Source organism: Vulpes lagopus, chromosome 19 (assembly GCF_018345385.1).
Source record: "Vulpes lagopus strain Blue_001 chromosome 19, ASM1834538v1, whole genome shotgun sequence".
In the NCBI taxonomy this organism is placed as follows: Eukaryota; Metazoa; Chordata; class Mammalia; order Carnivora; family Canidae; genus Vulpes; species Vulpes lagopus.
Window position 1 is genome coordinate 10,268,711 of NC_054842.1, and position 24,307 is coordinate 10,293,017.

General features: G+C 44.3%; 1 protein-coding gene across 5 annotated transcripts; it reads left to right on the forward strand.

Annotated features, from left to right (window-relative positions):
- Positions 1–495: 495 nt before the first annotated feature.
- On the forward strand, positions 496–13,790 carry ZNF621 (zinc finger protein 621). 5 transcript variants are annotated; one of them, XM_041734012.1, is made up of 5 exons: positions 496–882; positions 1,166–1,251; positions 9,973–10,099; positions 10,697–10,810; positions 12,593–13,790. In XM_041734012.1, exons 1-5 carry the CDS (start codon positions 858–860, stop codon positions 13,651–13,653), a joined length of 1,413 nt encoding a protein of 470 aa, XP_041589946.1. In that variant the 5' UTR covers positions 496–857; the 3' UTR covers positions 13,654–13,790. The 5 variants fall into 5 exon arrangements, with proteins under 5 accessions (XP_041589946.1, XP_041589947.1, XP_041589949.1 ...); XM_041734013.1 differs by having other exon boundaries at positions 10,700–10,810; XM_041734015.1 differs by having other exon boundaries at positions 10,706–10,810.
- Positions 13,791–24,307: the final 10,517 nt, after the last annotated feature.

Consider the following 24,307-nt stretch of genomic DNA (forward strand, 5'->3'; position numbering starts at 1 on the left):
GGAAAAGCTAAACAGAGGACCTATAGATCGATACAGAACAAAATCATCTAATAAAGGACATGTCCGGTACATACAGGATGCCTGGCAACTTGGTCGCCAGTATTCTGGTAGCTAAGTGAGACTGTCCCAAGACACTCCCGCACGTGCGGGTCCTGGGAGGGGAGCGGGCTTTGAACGGCCGGACGGAAACCTCAGTTTTCCTAAGGGGGGCCCAGCTTGCGACCCACGGAGGATGCTTGGCTTGGGCCTCTGAGCGGCGGCACGCCGGGACCGTCCTCCGCACAGCAGCGCAGCCCGGGCGACCCGCGGTCCAGGCGGTCCAGAGGGTCCCCGGGGGCGCGGCGCCGCAGAGCCCAGGAGCTCGCGACGGCTGCGGCGGGGCAGGCACCAGCCAATGAGCGCGCGCGGCGGGCCGGTCACGTGGGCCGGGCCGCCGGGACCACAGAGAGGCGCTGCCTCCGCGGCCTAGAGGGGCGCCGGGCGCTCGCTCTCCCTTCCGCGTCGCGGCGCACCTGGCGGCTTTTCGGCGCTGGGTGAGGGACGGCGTGAGTCCCCCCTCGTTCGACGCCGAGGCCCGCCCGGCGTCCCTCCTCGCCGGGCCCAGTGTCGGCTCGCCCGCCGCGCGGTCGCGGAGGTCGGCGTGTGGCCTGCCGAAGCCGCCCGAGGGGGTTGCGCGGCCTCCGTGGCGCAGCCCCGGTCCGGCCGGCCGCCCGCCGAGGCGGGGGCTCCGTTCTCCAGGTGGGGGTCCCGGGCGGGCCCCCGGTCAGCATCGCCCGCCGAGCACCGAGTATTTCACCGTTAACGCGCAGCCGGGCACCTCTGCGTCCTTCTCCATTGGCTCCGTGTGGGTCAACGTCATGGTTCCTGTAAGCGCGCTTTTAGGTTTGTTGGGACTCAGCCCTGTAGGGAGAGGATCCGTCGGTGCGCTCCGTGTGGATGCGCTCGGGCGCGTGCAGGGCCTGAGCAGGCCGGCGGCGCAGCGTCCTGAGGCCCGGGCGGAGCCGTTCCGGAGGTGGTCGGGGCCCGTCGGCCTGGGGGGGGGGCGGGGGCGGCGAGGGGTCTGAGGGCGCCTCCTCCGCGTGCTGGAAATGGGAGACTGGGGACGCTGCGGGCGGCTTATGGTGTTGCAGGACAGGGCCTGTGGCGCTCATGGCTCTTCTCTCAGCTCCTAAGGTTCTTGCTTTTCCAAATCAAGAAGACAGTGCACGAAGCCAGGGGACATCAGCCATGCTCCAGACAACTTGGCCTCAGGTGAGCTGAGCTTCCCTGCAGTCGTTTAAAATCACGTTAGCTCTCAGGTAGGTAATCAGGAAAGGACCAAGAAGGCCTTACTTGGCCACGCTCTGATTTCCCCCTTAAGTGTATCTCACAGCTACAGCTGTCAGTAGTGGTGGAGGAGAGGAGTTGTGTGTATGAAAGTGATGACTGCCCGTGTGTAGGGTTAAGTGGGAAAAGAGGCACCCAAGCTAAGAAATCCTCCCTGAATGTGGAAATACAGATCATGTTTTGCAAATAAAAGTTGCCTGCTGAGATCGGAGAAATTCTCTATTGAGGAAGTTGTTCTACAGATTCTAGAGGTATCACAGGGAGACCAGCATTGTTCTTTCCATAGGCAGTTTGTAAGTGCGAGGTACATAGTATTGGATGATGCAGAACAAGTTTCCTTTTCTCGTGGAAGGTACTTGCAGCAAAATGGTTTGCAAACAAATCAGTAAGTTAATTACATGTTGCTAACCTAAGTGTTTCTCAAAAGTGTGGTCCGCCTGTGGGCAGCATCAGCATCACCTGGGAGGTCATGAGAATTGCACATTTTTGGGCCCCATCCTAGACCCAGAATCAGACTGGGGAGGAGGGAGAGGGACCAGGAATCTATTGTAACAAGCTCTTCAGGCGATTCTTATGCATGTACATTTTCAGATCTGAGAAGCCTTGAAGCAGCTCCCCCTCAAGGAACATGACATGAGGTTGAGACCCCAAGGATGAGCTAGAAACAGTTCTGGGAAGCCCTGAAGAGAGAGCTAAAGAGCACTTTCCAGAGAGAAGGACAGCAAATGCAAAGGTCCTGAAGTCAGGGAGAAAGCTGGGTATACTCTAGAAACAGGGAGAGATCAGAGAAAGTAGTTCACTGTGCAGTAGGAGAAATAGTAACTATAAAGACTTTGATTTCCATTCTGAGTTCAGAGGGAAAGCACTAAAGGATAATTATTAAGCAGTGTAGGTGACATGGTTGGATTTATGTGTTAAAAAGATTTTCCAGGGCAGCCCGGGTGGCTCAGCAGTTCTGCGCCGCCTTTAGCCCTGGGCGTGATCTTGGAGACCCCGAATGGAGTCCCACGTCGGGCTCCCTGCATGGAGCCTGCTTCTCCCTCTGCCTGTGTCTCTGCCTCTCTCTCTCTCTCTCTCTCTCTCTCTCTCTGTTTCTCATGAATGAGTAAATAAAATCTTAAAAAAAAAAAACAAACACAAAGATTTTCCAGGTTTTGGCTGGCTAAGTTGGTAGAGCATGCAACTCTTGATCTCAGTGTCGAGAGCTCAAGCCCCATGTTAGGTGTAGAGATTACTTTTAAAAGGGGGGGGGCGGGCACCTGGGTGGCTCAGTGTTTCAGCATTTGCCTTTGGCTCAGTTGGTGATCCCAGGGTCCTAAAATCGAGTCCCGTATCAGGCTCCCCAGGCGGAGTCTGCTTCTCGCACTGCCTGTGTCTCTGCGTCTCTCTGTGTGTCTCTCATGAATAAATAAATAAAATCTTGGGCAGCCCTGGTGGCTCAGCGGTTTAGCGCCACCTTCAGCCCAGGGCATGATCCTGGAGACCCGGGATCGAGTCCCACGTCAGGCTCCCTGCATGGAGCCTGCTTCTCCCTCTGCCTGTGTCTCTCTCTCTGTGTGTGTGTCTCTTATGAATAAATAAAATATAAATAAATAAATAAATAAATAAAATCTTAAAAGATTTTTCCAGCCCTAGTGGTTTTAGTTGTAGAAGGGTGTGAGTCAGTTACAAGCATATTTTAGTCCCATAAGAGATAAGTATTGTCCTTTCTTTTTTTTTTTTTAAATTGGCTTTATTTTCAGACAAGTTTTGGGTTCATAGTAAAATGGAATAGAAAGCACAGTTTCCATACACACCCTATCTCCATATATGCATAATCTTCCCCCATTGCTTTTTTTTTTTTTTTGTAAAGTTTTGTTTATTAAGTAAACTCCACTCAGGTTCCAACTCAGGATCCGGAGATCAGTAGTCCCATGCTCTACAGACTGAGCCAGCCAGGCACCCTAATTTTTTTTTTCTTTTTGAGTGTAGTCGACACACAATGTTACATTAGTTGAAGTGTAACATTTGATAAGTTTAGCGATTTGATAAGTTTATACATTATGCTTCTCACCACAAGCATGATTATCATCTTTCATCCTCTAACACTGTTACAGTGATATTCATTATATTCTTTATGCTGTGCCTTTTATTCCTGATTTACTCATTCTACAACTGGAAACCTGTGTCTGCCACTCCCCTTCTCCCATTTTGCCCACCCCACCCCCACTCTGTGCAACCCTCAGTTCTCTGTATTTACAGAACTGATTCTTTTTGCTTATTTTTTTTTTTTAGATTCCACATATGAATTAAATTATATAGTGTTTGTCTTTCTCAGTCTGAGTTATTTTGTTAGCATAGTTCTCTGTAGGTTCATCCATGTTGTTACAAATGACACAATCTGATCCTTTTTTTATGGCTGCAAAATATTTCACTGTGTGTGTGTGTGTGTGTATGTGTGTGTATATATATATATATATCTGTCTCGTCTCACGTGTATCTTCCTTATCCATTTGTTTATTGATGGAAACAGGTTGATTCCATATCATGGCTATTTAAATAATGCTGCATTAAACATAGAGTGGCATGTATCTTTTTGAATTGGTGTTTCTTTTTTCTTTGGCTAAATATCCAGTAGTGCAATTATTGGATCATATGGTATTCTGTTTTTAATTGAGGAACTTCCATCCTGTTTTCCACAGTGATTATACCAATTTACATTCCCACCCATAGTGCACTAGGGTTCCTTTTTCTCCGCATCTTCACCCACACTATTTCTTGTCTTTTTTATTTCAGCCATTCTGACAGGTGTGAGGTGATACTTCATTTTGGTTTTGGTTTGCATCTTCCTGATGGTGATTGATGCTGAGCATTTTTTCATGTGTCTGTTGGCCACCTGTATGTAGGTCTTTGGGGAAATGTCTATTCAAGTCCTCTGCCCATTTTTAAATCAGATTGTTTTTTGGTGTGCTTTTTTTGGTGTTGAGTTGTATAAGTTCTTTGTATTTTTTAGATATTAAGTCCTTATTGGATATATTATTTGTAAATATATTCTCCCATTTAATAGGTTGCCTTTTTGTTTTATTGCTGGCTTCCTTTGCTGTGCAAAAGCTTTTTAGTTTGGTGTAGTCCTAATAGTTTATTTTTGCTTTTGTTTCCCATGCCTTAGAAGACACATCTAGAAAAATGTTGCTGTGCCTGATGTCAGAAAAATTACTGCGTGTGTTCTCTCCAGGAATTTTTATAGTTTCAGGTCGCATATTTAGGTCTTTAATCCATTTTGAGGTTTTTTTGTTTGTTTGTTTGTTTGTTTTTTTGATACGTAAGAATGTAGTCCAGTTTCATTCTTCTGCATGTAGTTGTCCAGTTTTCCCAGCACCATTTATTGAATGTCTCTTCCCCCATTGTATATTCTTGCCTCCTTTGTCACAGATTAATTGATCAGATAAGTGTGGATTTATTTCTGGACTCTATTTTGTTTCATTGATTTGTGTGTCTAGTTTGTGCCACTGCCATACTGTTTGGATTACTACAACTTTGTAGTATATCTTGAAATCTGGAATTGTGATACCTCCAGCTTTGTTTTTCTTTTTCAAGATTGCTTTGGCTATTCAGTCTTCCCCAAAATCAACATCTGCCGTCAGACTGGTAATTTTGTTAAAATTGGTAAACCTATACTGACACATCACAATCACCCAAAGTCAGTAGTTTACATTAGGGTTCATTCTTGGTGTTCAACATTCTGTGGGTTACAAATGTATAATGACATGTACCCATCATTATAGAATCATACAGCGTATTATTATAGAATCATACAGGATATTTTCATGGTCTTGAAAATCCTCCGCGCTGTTCATCCCTATCTCCTTGGCAATCTTTTTACTGTCTTCATAGTTCTGCTATGTAATTGGAATCAGGAAGTATGTAGCTTTTTCAGATAGATTTCTTTGACTTGGTTACATGCATTTAAGTTTCCTCTATCATTTTGCATGGTTTGGTAGTATAATTCTTTTCAGTGCTGAATAACATTCCATAGTCTCTGGATGTACCAGAGTTTATCCGTTCACTTCTACTGAAGGACATCTCCAAGTTTTGGCAATTATGAATAAAGCTATTACAAACCTCTGTGTGCAAGTTTTTATATAGATAAAAATTTTCAGCTCATTTGGGAAGATCCCAAGGAGAATGATTGCTGGATCATATGGTAAGGGTATGTGTAGTTTTATAAGAAACTGCCAAGGGATCCCTGGGTGGCTTAGTGGTTTAGCGCCTGCCTTCAGCCCAGGGCATGCATGATCCTGGAGTCCTGGGATCGAGTCCTACATCAGGCTCCCTGCATGGAACTTGTTTCTCCCTCTGCCTGTGTCTCTGCCGCTGTCTCTCTGTGTGTGTCTCTTATGAATAAATAAATAAAATCTTTAAAAAAGAAAGAAAGAAAGAAACTGCCAAACTGCCTTTCAAAGTGGCTGTGCAATTTTGCATTCTTATCTGTAATAAATGAGATTTCCTGTTGCTCCACATCCTCGCCAGCATTTGGTGTTTTCAGTGTTGTAGATTTGGTCATTCTAGTGGTATCTCAGTGTTTTAATGTACATTTACCTGTCAACATATTATATAGAATATCTTTTCATATACCTGTGTGCCATCTGTACATCTTTGTGAGATGTGTCTTCTGGTCTTTTGCACATTTTTTAATGGGGTTGTTTGTTATCTTTGAGATTTAAGAGTTCTTTGTATACTTTGGTTAAGCCCTTTATCAAATAGGTCTTTTCAGCTATTTCTCCCTGTTGGTGGCTTGTTTTCTTATTTATTGTATTATCCTATTTTTTTCTTTCACTTTTTAAAAGGAAGATGTTTCATTTAGTGCAATACACCTAAAAGGAAATCACAGTACAGTGAACGATTCAAATCAAGGCCTTGGAATTTCATACAAACACCAAGACCAAAATCCTGAAGTATTGGTATTGCATCTCACAACTTCCCCATTAATTTTTAAAAAGCTTACATTTAAATGCCTGAGACTAGAATTAACAAACATATCAAATGTTTCAACTGTAGACACAGATCCCATATTGCGTTTCACACAAAAACCATGTCTTTAAGTGTGCATCCAGTATTCAGTGTAATGTGGCATAAGAGCAACATTTAATATAATTTAACTGCATTAAACTAAATACACTTACTGTTTATTTACATCCTACAGTACCTCTGAGAGAAACTGTTTAACTGTTACAGTGTATCCAATTGTTCTCTTAGATGAATGTCCCTGTTCAAAAGAGTGAGCACAAATCTGAAGTATTGGCCTTTTATTTTTATTATTATTATTTAAAAAATTTATTTATTCATGAGAGACACAGAGAAAGAGAAAGAGAGAGAGAGGCAGAGACACAGGCAGAGGGAGAAGCAGGCTCCATGCTGGGAGCCCAACACGGCACTCGATCCTGGGACCCCAGGATCACGCCCTGGGCCAAAGGCAGGTACCCAACTGCTGAGCCACCCAGGGATCCCCTAAGATTTTATTTTTATGTCCTCTCTACACCCTCTGTGGAGCTGGAACTCACAACCCCAAGATCAAGAGTCACGTGCTTTATCAACTGAGCCAGCCAGGCATCCCCCATTTTATCTTTAATTGTTACGGTATTTAGGAAAGCTAGTGATTCCAATTTACTTACCCTATATCTAGCTAACTTACTGAGTTATTTTGTCAGTTCTAAATATTTTCCATTTATTCCGTTGGCTCTTGGATATTTTTAGGCAGATAGTTACTTCATATGCAAGTAAATATGTTTCTGCTCATTTCTTGGATTTGTACTCCTTGTTTACACTCTTTTGCAAAAAAATATTTGGGGTCTTTTCTGACCATAAGTTTAAAAAATTTTATTTATGCTCAAACCCTTTTTGGAATTCATTTAGCAGATTTATATTAAGCATCTAGTATCTGCCAGGCACTGGATCACTGTGTTATAGTGAACCGGTTATGAACAAAGCAGAGTCCTTGCCTCACGGACCTTTGTTCTGCTGGAGGGAGATGGATAATGAACTGTCTAATTTGTTGAATGATCAGAAAGACTAAGGAGAAAAATAAGGTGAGGAACATGGAAACCCACCCACAGGAGGAAAAAAAAAAGTATTTTTGCAACCTGACTACCTTAAAGCAGTAAGTGTTCCTTCAATTATAGGCATTTTTTTTTTCAGACTCTGGAACCCTGGGAATATTTGGTGGTGGGGAAGAAGGATAGTGGGGGAGGAAGAGATTGGTGGTGGCAGGCTGGGAGGAGGAGGAGGTTGTGAGAGTAGCCCAGGAGACATTAGGAAGTAAGGTCTGACCTGCTGTAAGTGGAGGTGAACTTTGGCTCACCTATGATCTTGTGGCTGGTGTCCTCAGAGACCTTACCACCTTGTTGAGTCAGTAACTACTCCCAGGACATCATGGTTCTGTCTAGTGTTGGGATTTTTGTGTCAGACTATTTTGGAGGCCCTTTGTACCTTGTCATTGCCTAGTTTAAAGGTCAGCTCTTGTTCTGAGGAGTGTCCACATTTGTACTTTTTCTTTTAGTGTCTCCTTTTGAACTGAGTTCCCTAACTGTTGTTTTAAAGGGACACACTCATGGGGTGCCTGGGTGGCTCAGTTGGTTAAGTCTCTGACTCTTGGTTTCGGCTCAGGTCATGATCTCAGGGTCATGAGATTGAGCCCAGCGTTGGGAGCCTGCTTAGGATTCTCTCTCTCCTCCCTCTCCCCTTCCCCCCCAGCTGCTCTCTCACTCTCTCTCTAAAAAAAAAAAAAAAAAAGGAACACTCATAAGGATCTGAATGTAGAGCAGCCATGAGCAGTGTGAGTGCCATCGTTTATCCTTGCGATACATTTCTTCCTGGCTTCCTCCAAGAGCAGTTACAATAGCCTTCCCTTCTGCCCGGCCCCAGTGCTGACCCCACTGCAAGGCTGTTGCCCTGAGAGACAGTGGCACACAGAGTTAGGGGCTTAGCTGAGCTTGGTGGGCGTTTTCATTTCTGGCTGCTAGAAGAACAAAGCTGACTGCATAAGGTACTGAATATCTCCTAGGATGTGGATTCTGGGGGAGCATCAGGGTGAGAAGGCACAGAAGTCATGAAACTTCTTCCAATGTGAGAATCTAGTTTTTGTGGTCTATACTATCCTGACTGTAGAAGCAGAGGAAGTTGCCAGTGAACACTCCCATGGAAGATTCAGGGGCTCTGGTTTCCAGGGTGGTATGTGATGTTTTAAAATGGCTGACCCTTTAGTCCACATTGGGGGAAGGAGCCCTGTGGCTTGGAGGGAGCATGGTAAAGATGGATTGACAGGTGCTGTTGGGAGTTACGAATTTGAGACACTGTTCTTCAAAGATGGGACAACACCAGGTCATGATGAGGATCAGGGGTGAGCCCAGTAATGGGAGGCAGCTTGGTGTGTGGAAAGAGCCCAGGTTTACTGTTTGATGGATCTGGCTGAAATCCCAGCTCAACCAGTTCTTTCTGTGTGGTCTTGGGCAAAGTAATCCTTCTGAACCTTACTTAGTTTCATCATGTGAAAATGGGACTAATAATTCCTACTTCATATATTTAAGATGAAAGGAAATACATGGGTGCCTGGGTGGCTCAGTCAGTTACGTGTCCCAACTCTTGACTTCAGCTCAGGTCATGATCTCAGGGTCCTGGGATTGAGCCCTGCATTGGGCTCTGCGCTCAGCAGGAGTCTGTTTGAGATTCTCTCCCTCTCTCTCTCTCTGTACCTCCTGCTTGTGTTCTTTTCTTCTCTCTCTCTCTCTCTCTCTCTCTCTCACACACACACACACACACACACATATCAATCAATCAATCCATCAGTCTTTAATAAAAAAGATGAAATACCTGTCCTAAAAGTACTTACCTAAGAGCCTGGTGCCTAGTGCTTAATTAACAAGTATTAACTCCCTTCACCCTTGGGACACACAAGGTTGCAGGGGGAGGCAGAGAGGGGCCCATCTTGGCAGGTGGGGTGGAGCTCAAGACTGGGGGATGGCTCTGTGTCCAGAGACAGGGCACTTCTAGCTTTCTTTGAAGACAAGTGGTTCAGAGAAGAAGCCAGAACAGACAAGCTGCAGGTTTCCTTCAAGAGAGGTTTCTGATAAAGTAAGAAGGTAGAAAAAATTTGGAGTAGCTCCTACCTTTAAGGAGTAGCTCCTCTGCACTAGTGGAAATGTTGGGGAAGACCAAGGAGGTGCTAGGTGCAGGGATGTGTGTGTGTACTTTGGACAGGTGGAGACAGGGTGAATGGCAGTGGTCGGCAGCAGTCTCCATTGGCTGATGTATAGAAAATAGAGTAACAGGATTGTGGAGTACAAGAGGGTAGGAGATGCCATAGGGACAGAGTCAGGAACATGGGGGTTGATGCAGTGACCAGGGAGAGAGCCCCAGCTGCCAGGCTATGAGATTGGGATGACAGCTTTGGGGCCTCAGAACCATGCAGATGGAAGAGTGTTGGGGTTCTCCCTTTGGAAGCGGGAACATTGGCTGAGGGCTTGCTGCTTTGGGCTGCTGGGTGCTCTTTTCACTAGAGCCGACCTTCCAGGAGGCTCAGAGTTGGAGACCCTGGCAGGTCTACCTTGACCCTGCAACTCAGGCCTTTCTCCTGCCCTCACATGGGGCTTGAGCAGGAGCCTGTTGTTTCAGGAGGCAGTGACCTTTGAGGATGTGGCCGTGTACTTCACCCAGAGTCAGTGGGCCAGCCTGGACCATGCGCAGAGGGCCTTGTACCAGGAGGTGATGCTGGAGAATTATGCTAATGTGGCTTCCTTGGGTAAGGACTCTATCTCTGGTCCTTTGTGATAGTTTGACCTCTTCCTCAGATGCTCTGGGGCTTCCAGAAGTCCTTAGGTTTGATGACTTCAGAAGTTACTTCTGTAGTCACCAGCCTCTGGAGATGCTGGGTGAGGAAATCCCTGGTTCCCTCTGGTTTTGAAATCAGATTTCTCTCCACATTCCGGAGAAGGGCATGGTTCTGGGCCCTGAGGGAGAGGACTCTTCCTGGTGCACTAGGAGAGCCCTCGGTTCTTCCATGTTGCCAGTGTTGTGGGGATACTGGTCCTCCCCCAGTGCGGGAGTCTCCCCGGATATAAGGACCTGTGTTCTTCCTGAGGGCATCTCTTTAGGTCAGGGCGAGATTGCAGTTTCTTCCTGAGGAGAATGGCTATCTCCTTGGCCTTGCCTTGGACCATAGTTTGGAGCTCTTCCTCAGAACCCCTTGGTCTCCCGGGCATTTCATCCCATCCCCCTTCTCCTCCCCCTTGTCCACTTCCCTCCCTCCTTCCCCCTGCCAGCCTATTGTGAGGTGGGCCGAGAGGGATCTCAGGAAAGCTCTGGAAGTCTTCCCTCAACTTGTTTTTCCTTTTTCTTGCTGGAGGAGCATTTCCATTCCCCAAACCTGTTCTGGTCTCCCAGCTGGAGAGAGGGGAAGCACCATGGGGCCCAGATCCCTGGGAAGCAGAGGTTGTGAGATGCATCAGTCCAGGTGAGTAAGAGAACCTAGTGGTTTTTGGTTTTGCCTTCCCAGGTTATTAAAAATGTTCCTTCTGCAGCAGAGAACATGGCTCCCTGTTGTTTATAAGGCATTCAATGCACTCTTTGACCTCTGCCCAGTTCCAGCCCTGAGCCTGGGGAAGACCAGTCCCTAGGGGTGCATGGCCACTCACCTCCCACAGAAAAGCTGTGACCCAGTAGCTCTTAAACCACCTCTTTTCTTACTTACTAGGGGAAATACTTAGTTTTACGCCAATTTTATTTGAAAAAGTAGGTTTCAGCCATACTTTGAGAAAAGTATGATTCCATGGGTCAAACTGATTTATTTGTGCCACAGCTATGAGTTTTGTTTTTAGGCCTTTAGCAATGAAGTAAATGCCTTTAATTTGCCTTTTTAGTGTTTGAGTCACCTAAAAGTTCTATATGCCATAATCTTTAGGTCTTACATTATATTTGTCTTAGTCTTACATACAGATGGAAAGGCAGGAACTGTTGCCCATCACTGCACCCAACATACACAGACACACACATATGCAAGCACACACATACCAACACACACATGCACACATGAATACACATGTGCACACACCCAACACCAGTAGCCTAAAATTTTCCTGAGACTGCTCACCAGTCCTGGGGGCTCTTGATTACTTCAGTTTTCTTTCTTTAGGAAGAAAGTTTCCATATAGGAAAATTGATTTTGTAAAGAGTGGTTCTTTTTAGCAGAAATATGCTCCAGTTGAATCATCTATGTTCCAGCTGACTTTCTGAAAGAATCTTTTATCTTAGGAGATTATGTGGAATATTTATTTATTTTAGAGAGAGAATGAGAAGGGAGGGAGGGAGAGAAAGAGTGGGGGAGAAAGAGAGAGAAAGAAAGAAAGAATCCTCAAGCCGACTCCATGCGGAGTGCGGAGCCCAATGTGGGGCTTGATCCTACAACCTGGAGATTATACCTGAGCGGAAATCAAGAGTTAGACACTTAACTGACTATACCACCCAGGTGCCCCATGTGGAATATTTAAAAATAGAATCATTGGGCCATTATTTAGAATTTAGGATGGCTTCCTGGTTTATGGCAGGGGTGGGGCATTGAGATGCAGTATTTTTTTTTTTTTTTTAATTATGATAGTCAGAGAGAGAGAGAGAGGCAGAGACATAGGCAGAGGGAGAAGCAGGCTCCATGCACCGGGAGCCTGATGTGGGATTCGATCCTGGGTCTCCAGGATCGCGCCCTGGGCCAAAGGCAGGTGCCAAACCGCTGCGCCACCCAGGGATCCCGAGATGCAGTATTTTTGAGTTTGGTTTGCAGCCTGCTAGACCCCTGCTAGTGGAGAGCTATTCATCTCTTCTTCCCAGGAGTACGGATTTCCTTTCCTTTTTGGGGTCTCTCTCTCTATCTCCCTTTCTTTCTCTTTTGAAAATTTTGCCTTTTTTGCTGATTCCTCTTATCTCTTCCATTCTTTTTTCTCTTTTTCCCCCTGCTGCCTTCTTTCCTTTCCATTCTGGAAGGTGTCATCGTGCTCCTTTCACCTGCCTTAGTCCACTTCCCAGCCTTCCTCGTTAGAGGCTCTTCTGGTCTGTTTCTAGTGTCTTCCTCCTCCACCTGTAGATGATCGTTTTTCTTTTTCTCTCTTATCCTCCTGTGTGGATGGTTGTAGCCACTTCGTGAGTATGTTTTTCAAAATCACATTCTACAAGAGAAGACGGGAGCCCGGGATCCTGTTTCCCTTCCAGGTCAGTAACTCGGAAAACTTGTGGTTTCTTTGGGCAGGTGGTGAGTCCTGGATCAAGAAAGAGGAGCCTGCTGTAAAGCAGGAAGCAGCTGAAGAGGCAGAGTTGCACAGAACGCTCGGAGGAGGACTTCTCAGAAATGTTTCCCAGCAGTTTGACTTTAAAAGCAAGGCCACATGGCAGACTTTCAGTCTGAATCCGAATCTGATACTTCGGGGTGGAATGAAGTTCTATGAATGTAAAGAATGTGGGAAAATCTTCAGATATAACTCAAAGCTTATTCGGCACCAGATGAGTCATACTGGGGAAAAGCCCTTCAAGTGTAAGGAATGTGGCAAAGCTTTTAAGTCCAGCTATGACTGTATTGTACATGAGAAGAATCACATTGGGGAAGGGCCCTATGAATGTAAGGAGTGCGGCAAAGGTTTGAGTTCCAACACAGCCTTGACTCAGCATCAGAGGATCCACACTGGAGAGAAGCCGTATGAATGTAAGGAGTGTGGAAAGGCCTTCCGTAGAAGCGCAGCTTATCTTCAGCATCAGAGATTGCACACTGGAGAGAAACTCTATAAATGCAAGGAGTGTTGGAAAGCTTTTGGGTGTAGGTCACTTTTTATCGTCCATCAGAGGATTCACACAGGGGAGAAGCCATACCAGTGTAAGGAGTGTGGCAAGGCATTCACTCAGAAGATAGCTTCCATCCAGCATCAGAGAGTCCACACTGGAGAGAAGCCCTATGAGTGCAAGGTGTGTGGGAAAGCATTCAAATGGTACGGCAGTTTTGTTCAGCACCAGAAACTGCACCCCGTGGAGAAGAAGCCTGTCAAGGTTCTTGGGCCATCGCTGATGGGTCCCCCATGCCCCTCTTCAGCCTTCTCTGCTGCTCCTATCCAGGGCCCGTGCTCTGCTCCTACCGTGGCCGTGCCTTCACTGACCTTTCCACATGCTGTACTTATTCCTACCTCTGGACCTTTGTTCATGCTACTACCCGCATCTGGAATGCCTTCTTCACCTGTCCAAATAGTGCATGTCTTCCAGGGCCTTCCTCCCACTGTGAAGCCTTCCCCAGTTATTCTAGCCCCTTCCCCTCACCCCTCATGAGCTTTATCTCAGCACTCCTCCAGCTCTTAGGCCCAGCCGACTGTCAGCTTCACTTGAGTTTCATTTGTATATTTTGTCTTTACCTTACACTCCTCACAATTGTTTCAGCATAAGCTCCATTATAATCTATATATATTGAAAGACCGTGTTGTATTTCCGTCTGAGTAGAAAGTGCAACTATCTGACCTTTGCACCAGTCTCTTTCAGGCTTGAACAGTAATGGCTGTATCTGCCCTGTGAGGATGTGGGTATTGGAAGTGCTGGCAGGACACTTGGTTGCATTAGAGTGTCTGCGGGAGAGCCCATCCTTGCACGGGGCCTTTGTGGTTAAGAGCCACGCGGCTTGGGGGAAGCAGGAGAGCTGTGCAGGAACTGGAGGGGATGGCAGGGTGGGGTGCGGAAGGAGAGCACCAGCAACCGCTTTCAGCAGCAGACTCAGAAATTACTGTGGATTGTTCAGTGGGCTAAGGTGACGTCAATGCAGTTGAAGTCATGTTGTCCTTGGTATGGATCATTGAGGATCTCCTGCTGTGTATGCAAAAGAGCATGAGAAATAACCAGTGAACAACTATATGCAGTGATAACAATTATTTATGCAATTGATAGCAGTTATGTCTTTGAACAATGTGTTTTTTTCTTTAGTTTTGCTCTTGATATCTAGATTTTTTTTTTTAATCTTTGATTTCCTAAGTAAATATACACCAAAGTATTCATCTTTGTTCCCTGTGCTGTGTACATTTTTCTCAGTGGGCATTCTGGTTTTCTGTTTGCAAGCATTGGCCTCAACATTTTATGTTCTCTGGATAGTATGGATTGTAAATAAGAATATGGCGAATTATGAAAGAAATAGCATCAGTGTAAAGCCAACTTGGGGGAAATTTGAATAAGTTTCTAAATTATTTTTTAGGAATAGAGGGAGCTGTGTCACCACACAGCTAAATGGCAGCTAACCTGTGATAGGTTTGGGAAGCAGAATTTTGGATTGCTCTTATTTTTGACCTTGATGGGAATCTTTTACAACTATGCAAAGGACTATGTGAGCAATTTCTTTTCTTTTTTTAATTAAAAAAAAAATCTATTTATTAGAGCATGAGAGAGAGAGAGAGAGAGAGAATGAATGGGGGAAGGGGGGTAGAAGGAGAGAAAGAAGCAGACTTGCTGCTGAACAGGGAGCCTGACACGGAGCTTGATCCCAGGACCCTGGAATGATGAACTGAGCCAAAGGCAGATGCTTAACAGAGGAGCCACCCAGGTGCTCTGAAACGATTTCTGAAAAAAGAATCTGAGTCCTGCATTATCAACATTGATATAAAGTGACTCCTTAAACATTGGGCCATACATTTTATTCTTTTAAGTTGCTTTTGCTACCTAGATATTTCTCCACAGCAATTAACAGAAAAACCTTTAAATTAGTGGTCCTTACACTTCACCATGCATCTGAATAACCTGGTCTGAAAAGAGTAATTTTCTGGCCAGACCCCAGAACTTCTGATTTTGGGTATCTATGGTCATACCTAGACATACATTGAAAGAAACTCTGAGCACAAAGTGGCTATGGGCTGTTGGAGGCATGTATTTATACAGGGTTTGGGAGGGAACACCTTACTGTACAGTGGATCTTTATGAGAGAGATCTCTCAAAGCAATGTGGTTTAGAAGCAGAGAGAAAAGCAATTGAAACATGGCCAATACGAAAGAAAGAAAGGGGCAAAGAGGTCTGAGGTGGCTATGAGGTGTTCTAGAGTTCTCCACTGCCAGAGGCTTATGGGGGTTGAAAACAAGCTACCTTTTGCTATTTGCCTGTTGACTAAAGTAATGAAGAAATATTTTCTTACTAGAAAGTTAATTCCCCTCCAAGGAGCTCTTGGGTTAAAGAGAGCACAAATTGGCTGTAATGGATGATCAGGAACTGAACAGTAAGAACAGGATGCAGCAGGGTCTGGGATGTAGCAAAAGGTAGTACTCAGAGCAGTATTTACAAGCTTGGATGCATCCCTTAGAAGATGAGTTTGAAACCTTGGTAGTTCGGGAGGCTGCAGATGGTGTTTGGTGGTGGAAAACAAATTCACTACAAACCAAAGACAAGAAAACAGACCAAGAAATCCAAAGCATAGTTGGCAAAAATAAGATATACAACAGACTTTTTGGTGAAAATGGTGGTTGGACATGTTAGCATTCATGCCCTCCTGAAACTCCACTAAAACAGTAAAAGATTAAAGACCAGCTTACAAGGATGATGAAAATATGATGTGAGGGATAGCAGTTTAGCACCTGCCTTCATTCAGCCCAGTGTGTGATCCTGGAGTCCCAGGATCAAGTCCCGTATCACGCTCCCTGCATGGAGCCTGCTTTTCCCTCTACCTGTGTCTCTGCCTCTCTGTGTCTCTCATGAATAAAGAAATAAAATCTTTAATAAAAAAAAATATGTGAATAGCTTGGAAACTGGAAGGTGATGAAGAGTTGTAACTTTGAACAGCCACCCCGAGGAAGCTGAGCAGCCATCTTATGTGGCAGATTTCCCACTTAGGAGACTTAGGAGTTGAAAATTCGGGTTTCTGTGGGAATAGAGGATGCCGGTGGGGGTAGGAACAGGAGAATTTACTAAGTCTTTACCAAGTACTTAGATTCGGTCACCTCCCCTATCTCTCTGTTCACTGGAGCAATAAAACAGGCGTTTTAGAGGTCAGGGGTACCATGCTGAATGTCAGGTCCTTGTCCCTCTCCCTCTGCTTCTATCCAGAATGCTGCCAACTAGACTTGGGTACCTTCTCAGCTAGAAATCAGAAGAACTTTGAGAGATGAATTAAGAGAAAAATGATACATCTTGGATTCCTCAATGAAATGGCTCTCCAGAGATGTTCCAACTGTGCACATAATGCTTCTTAGCCTGGCTCCCCCCACTCCTTTAGCCTCTTATTTATTTTTAAAGATCTTACTTATTTGGGGCACCTGAATGGCTCAGTGGTTGAGTTGTCTGCCTTTGGCTCAGGTGGTGATCCTGGGGTCCTGGGATTGAGTCCCACATTGGGCTCCCCGTAGGGAGCCTGCTTCTCCCACTGCTTGTGTCTCTCATGAATAAATAAAATCTTTTAAAAAATCTTATTTATTCTAAGAGCATGAACTTCTGGGGTTGGGGGAGGGCAGAAGCAAAGGGAGAGAGAATCCCAAGCAGACTCCAGCAGAGTGCTGGAGCCCAACACAGTGCTTGACCCCAGGATCCAAACTGGTGAGCTAGCATCACAATGCTCGACTGAGTCACCCAGGTGCCCCTCCCCTAGCCAGCCTTTTAGTGTTCCATTCTTAGATATAATCTAATAGCCAAGGATAGGAAAGAGGCTGGAGCGAGGATAAAGAAAGCCCACTTGAAGTAGACTATGGCGGGAAGAAGAAAATTTACGCTAAGGTTAGAGAAGAGGTTCGCATCTATGAAGCAAAAGGCTGCTCTTAAAGAGGAAAATTCAGAGACCTCTTGAAAACTAAAAGTTGAAATCAGAAATGAGACTTAGAATAAGCACTTGAAAATAAAGTCAAGGGAATCACCCAGATTCCCTAGCAAAAAGAGGGGGAGTGCAGGTGACCTAACAGGTGTAGGGGAATCCGGAAGCAAATCCTAAAAGCTGGGAGATTTTTCTAGAATCCAAGCTTAGGGTTCTGTGCCTTCAGCAGCAAGTGCTAAGGAGCCTCAAGTGCTTGGAGTTAAGTTACCTCACTTGAGGCCTCCATGCCTCTCCTGGCAGGAGTGAAGAGGGACTCCAGCCCCACACCCCCATCTACCATGCTCCCATCTCGGTCTTCCTGGCCTTCTAGTCCTGAGCCTCGGGGGTAGTCTTTGCATACACTGCACGTTTATCTAGGTCCCACAAGGAGCCCCGACCTCCTGGGATAACCCCCGTCTCCTGCACATTTAATCCTCAGCATCTCTGCATTCCCCCTTTTGTCTTCAACTGTTACCTCCTCAGCTCCCGGAAACTTTTCCTTGTTCTGCTCTCTGAAATGGCCAGTGCCGTGGTAGTCCCCTGTATGCTAAAGCCACCTGCACACTACCTTTTCCTTTGTCCTCTCATCGGAACCTGCCTGTCCCTCGAAGATGCTGCTGCCCAGCACCCCCTGACAGGGCAGTCCCCTTTTTTACACAGTGCTGGTACCAGGTATCTTGGATCCTCTGTTTCTCTTTGCCAGTTCCAGACCATTCTGCGCCCCTCCCCTTTGCTAAAAACCTCCTTTGAATCTCCTGTCATTGGGCTCTACTGCTGGACTTCTGGGTTGCATGCCTTTATTTCTGGAAGCTTGTAGCTCCTGGCCAGCTGTCACTGTCTTCAGCATTATTCTTTTTTTAATTAAAAAATTGTTTTTGAAGGATTTAATTGTTTATTTATCAGAAACACACAGAGAGAGGCAGAGACCCAGGCAGAGGGAGAAGTAGGCTCCCTATGGGGAGCTTGATGCAGGACTTTATCCCAGAACCCCGGGATCATGACCTGAGCCGAAAGCAGACATTCAACCACTGAGCCACCCAGGTGCCCCTCTTCAACATTATTCTTGTCCTAATTCTAGGTGATTTCAACAGCTGATCCCTCCAATGTCTCATCCTCTCGTTTCCTTTGTGGTCCTCCATTTTACCTCAGCCACTCCTCTGGTTGGATCCTAGACCTTATTGCTACCAAACACAACATCTCACCTCTGTGGCCTCAGCACTTTATTTATTTAAGGCTTATTTGAGAGAAAGAGAAAGAGAGAGAGAGAGAGAGAATAAGCTGGGGAGGGGCAGAGGGAGAGGGAGAAAGTGGAGACCAACCTGGGGCTCGATCTCACACCTTGAGATCATGACCTGAGACCTGAGATGAAATCAAGAGTCAGATGCTTAACTGACTGAGCCACCCAGGGTGCCCCAGCCTCAGCACTTTAAATATCCTGCCCTCTTACTTATTTTCATTCCCTTTAGAATCTTGATGCTAACTAACTTCAGCTCCCACCATTCCGTCTTTTCCACTGCCCTTCATTTCCTTTGTGTCTGTCCTTTCTCCTTCATCCAGCATGGATTCCCATGCTCAACTATTCTAACAGTCTCCCTTAACTCCCTTGTTGTCTTGCATTGTCATGTTTATTTGGGAGAATCCCACCTCTACCTAAACTTGTTCCTTGACTTCTCTGTGCCTGCACCTGCGCTACCGAAAGTGACCAGGAAAAAAACACTACTGTGCTCAGTTGTTTCGCCTTAAGGTCATGACCAGTAACTGCAAGTAGGCCTTCCCTTAATGCTTCCTGACAGTTACACTGCATTCCAGGGGTCCACGCCACTTCCCCATTCCCCTAGACCACTATTCTGTAGCTTCTCTTTAATTTGGTCGTCGTTCTCAGTCCTTGGGCTCAGCTGATGATTTTTGTGCTCTGCCCAGAGAGCAGTGGGCTCCTGAGAGCCTGGGTGACACATGGAGAAGACATGTGGAGCCAAGTCGGACCCAGATTTGCTGTGGCCACCCTGTCTTGCCCATCTACTTTCCAGCTTGCAATATCTGGTTCTCCATCACCCTGCTCTCACTTACTTCCACTAACGCACTTCCACCTCTACCGTCCATCCACACAGCAACCCACTTCTGGCTCCAGTTCTGTATCAGCCAGTGTTCAGTTGCTGGCTGCAGATCCACCTTAACTAGCTGAAGTGGAAACAGATTTGTTACATATTCCTAGAGGGAACCAGGGTAGAATGTCACATAGGCAGAAGCCAAGAAAAAGAACCAGCAGTGACAGTACCAAATGGTCCTAGTGGAAACCCAGCAGCTGCGGTGTCTGCTACTGGACTGTCCCCTACCACCAGGGGGTTTCTACATATCCTGGAGAAAAAGCAAGTATCTGCAGAAGATCGTAGGGCACCATGATCTTCTACCTTCTGTAAGGGTGTACCTGCCACTTAAGTTGGTTATATGTGTACATACATGTAACAAGGGCTTCTGGGAAATACTTTTTGGATTCTACCTGGGAAAGTGAGATTTATATGATGGAGAACTCCTAAAATGGGGAAAGGATTTTAAGAATATTTTGGGCAGCCTAAAATAGTGGATATCTACTAGCGGCACAGAAGATGATCAAATGACTGAAGGATATTCTCTACTCATGGGTGGGAGTATCAGTACCATCAAGATTTCAACTTTTGCTAAATGAATTTATAAATTAAAAGCAATTCCAATGAAAATGGTAAAGGAGATTATATGGGACCTGAGAAATATGCTACAGTTTATATAGGAGAGCAAAGAACAAAGGATAACTAAGACAGTTTTGAAGAGTAAGGGGGAAGATTTTGTTTTACCAGATATTAAATATAATGATCATTGACAACAGAACAAAACAAAGCAAAACCTTCCAAAATACAAGTTATGAAAATAGGTATACTGTGGTATGATTTGCATAAATTAAAAATTATAATCAAAAGTATACTATTTAGTAATATATATTTTATACAAAATTATACACATACAATATATAAAATTCTAGAGAAATGAGATCTATAAGCATCAGTGGCATAGGCTGAGAAAATATAAAGTTCCTTCTTCATTTCCCTCTTACTATTTTTCTCATTTTGTCCCAAGTGCCAGGAACCCAATCCCACACTCTGTTCACCAATTGTCCAAAACCCTTCACTGTTGCCACCTCTTCCTTGTCTGAAAATGAGTCAGATATTCTGATCCTAAAATATCTTGAATTAATGATTCCCAAAGTATGAAATGTGGTCTCTTAATCTCCCTGCAAGTAGATCAGTACTCGTATCTTACTTCATGGCTGTCCAGAAGTTATGTAACTTGCTTTAATCTAAAAATCATATAATTTTAGGGACACCTGTGTGGCTCAATTGGTTGTCTGACTTGATTTTGGCTCAGGTCTTGATCTCAAGGGTTGTAAAAATGAGCTCCATGACGGGCTCCACAGTCAGTAGGGAGTCTGCTTAAAGATTCTTTCCCTTTGTTCCTCCCCCTACTTGTGCTTGCCCATGCTCTCTCTCTCAAAAAAATAAATATTTAAAAATAATCTAATTTTAGGGTGCCTGGGTGGCTCACTAGGTTGGGCATCTGGCTTCAACAAAGGTCATGATCATGGGTTCCTGGGATCGAGCTTCACATGGGGCTCCCTGTTTGGCAGAGAGCCTGCTTCTGCCTCTCCTTCTGCTTGCTGCTCACCCTGCTTGTGCTGTCAAATAAATAATATATTTTTAAAACTCATACAGTTTTAAAAGCCAGATGATTGAATGTGTTGCTTACAGAAAACATTTTGTTTTATTACACGAAGCCCAATTATAAGACTGGCTCATATTTTTCTCTTTAATGAATCCGTAATCAATGTTATAACTTTGTTTCTGCTGATCTACTTGCTAATTGCAGTTGAGTTTGATGTTACAGGAAATTTTAATTGGTTCAAAAGTTTCCATCTACTCCTTTTTTACTACCTCTACAAGGACACCTTGGATTTTTTTTTTGACACTTTGGATTTTAATAATGATAAAAATTCTTTCCGGGTTTACCACTTAATATTTAAGCACAATACATTGCATGTGAGGCTTCCTATCCTAGGTTTGTATAAAAAGAAGCTCCAGAGATGGTGAAGGACCTCTCTCCTGGTCACAGTGGTTGGGGACAGGAGTGAAATATTTTGATGCCAACTTTCAAAGGAAAACAGTCACAAGTGTAGTGATTTTCAGTGTGTCAAGTGATCACTTACAGGGCCGAGGTTTTCCTCTTCCCCTTGTTTTGTAGGCCATCTTAGCAGTTCAGTTCTAATTTGTTGTCAACAACTACTAGCAGATTGGTTAATTAATTGCAGGGGCAATGTTCGTTCAGACTCTTAGCTGTACAGGCAGCAGAAATCTAAAGCCACATTGTGCCTGTTCCTGAAAAGAGAGGTTCTCCTTATAGGTGCTATGTTCTGGAATTGGGCAATATTCCCATATTTCTCAGGTCTCTCATTTTCCATCAACGGATACCTAGTTGGTTGTTGTTTTGTTTTTTAAAATATTTTATATTTACTTATTTGACAGAGCGAGAGAGCACAAGCAGGGTGAGCAGAGGAAGAGGGAGAAGCAGGTTCCCCACCAAGTGGGGAGCCCAGTGTGGGAATTGATCCCAGGACCCTGGGATCTCATGACCTGAGCCAAAGGCAGATTCTTAAGTGACAGATCCACCTAGGCACCCCACCAGATGCCTACTTGTCTTATAAGGATTGAGGTGTCTCCATCATTTGTATGAATTGTCCACTTTTAACTTCCTGACATATAAAGCACCTTTTTTTTTTTTTTACACTTTTTAAAAAAGTAAGCTCTGCACCCAACAGGGGGCTTGAACTCATGTCCCTGAGATCAAGAATCACATGCTCTAACACTGACTGAGCCAGCCAGATGCCTTATATATATAAAGCAGCTCTTAAAACGAAAAATATTGATTTTCTAATTATAGAAGAAATACATACTAGAGCAAAAATCTTACTAGAAAAGCACTTTGTCCTGAATTTCACCTCTTTTAATACTTCAGTATTAAACATGCACCCAATCACACAAGCATGCACACACATGCATGCATACACAAATTATAATATGCATAGTCTATCACAGATTCCTTTTTTTCAGTTAGCAGAATCCTAGTCAACAATTAATATTATGTGTATTAGCAAAATAATATTACATTACATGGATTTACATTTTTTACATAACCAGTTGTTATTGAACATATAGGATAGTCCCATTTTGAATCTCTTTTTTTTTAAATCTCTTAAATACTTTGATGAACACCTAGTACATACATAATTGTTACAGTCATGATCTTTTTAGCTTATTTCTGTGTACTTTTTGAAGATAAATGGAATATTTTCAACAAAGTAGAGGTCCCTTTTGTTCTTCTCTTTCCTATTTGCCTCTTCCATTATTTCTCCAGAGTTAACCCATGAATAATAAATGGCAATCCTCTGCACATTTAAAAAAGCTGAGGTAGGTGTCAGTGTCCCAGGGACACTAGAGACAGTTTTGTGTGTACAGCCATGCACGTGCTTATCTGTTAGTCTCTGTGGCTTATTAGCCTCTCTCTTATTCAATAACTTGCCTTTTTTCTCTTAACATTATACTTGAGTGATATTACTAGTGGACTGTGGTTTGGCAAAATGAGGGAGTGAGCCAAAAAAAATATTTAGGGGCATCTGGGTGGCTGAGTTGATTAAGTGTCTGACTCTTGGTTTCAGCTCAGGTCACGATCTCATGGGGGTGGGATTGAGCCCTGTGTCAGGCTCTGTGCTCAGCACCAGAGTCTACTTCAGATTCTCTCTCTCCCTCTGCCTCTCCCTGGCTCACATGTGCACACATTCTCTCTCAAATAAATAAATAGAATCTAAAAAAAAAAAATATTTAGAATCCAAGGAATGGAGGGTCCAACATTCACAGAATAGTGAAGGGCTGAGAAAACAATTATATACTTGTCTTAGACACCAACCAGTTCAAATATGCACACACATACAATTTCTAAAACCCCCAATGGAATCATACTATATAGATCAGCACTTCTCAAACTCGAATGTGCTTAAGAATTATCTGGAGGACTTTTTTTTTTTAAGTTTTTATTTTAATCACATGGTCCTCATCACAAGTGCCCTTCTTAATCCCCATCACCAATTTCACCCATTTCCCCACCTCCACTCTGGTAACCACCAGTGTGTTCTCTATAGTTGAGTCTGTTTCTTGGTTTGCCTCTCTCTCTCTCTCTCTCTTTTTTCCCCTATGCTCCTTAGTTTTGTTTCTTAAACTCCACATATGAGTGAAATCATATGCTATTTGTCTTTCTCTGGCTGACTTATTTCACTCAGCATTATACTCTAGCTCCATCCATGTCTTTGCAAATGGCAAGATTTCATTTTTTTAATGACTGAATAATACAGTGTGTGTGTGTGTGTGTACACATCTTTATCTATTTCACCAATCAATGAACAACATTTGGGCTCTTTCCATAGTTTGGCTATTGTTGATGCTGCTGCTATAAACATTGGGGTGCATGTACCTCTTTGAATTAGTATTTTTGTATTCTTTGTATAAATACCTAGTAGTGCTATTACTGGATTGTAGGGTAGCTCTATTTTTAACTTTTGAGGATCTCCATACTGCTTTCCACAGTGGCCACACCAGTGTGCATTCCCACCAATAGTGCACACGGGTTCCTTTTTCTCCACATCTTTGCTAATGCTTGCTGTTTCTTGTGGTTTGATTTTAGCCATTCTGATGGAAGTGAGGTGGTATCTTATTGTAGCTTTGTTTTGCATTCCCCAGCTAATGAGTGATGTTGAGCATCTTTTCATGTGTTTGTTGGCCATCTGGATGTCTACTTTGGAGAAATGTCTGTTCAGGTCTTCTGCCCATTTTTTAAGTTGAATTATTTGATTTTTGAGTCTGGAGGACTTCTTAAACACAGATTACTAGGTGCTGTCCTCAGAGATTGCCACACTGCAAGGATTATAGCTCAGTCCTCCCAAGTACTAGTGGATAAGTGATCTGGGGTTCCTCTACCTCAGACCCACTGAATATGCATGCCTCATGTCCCTGTCCCTCCCACTTCTCTTCCTGTTCCTAGGAAACAGCAGTCTTCATTCTAGATCCCCCTTGTTAGGCCAGAAAACCACAAAGCCTGCATTGCATC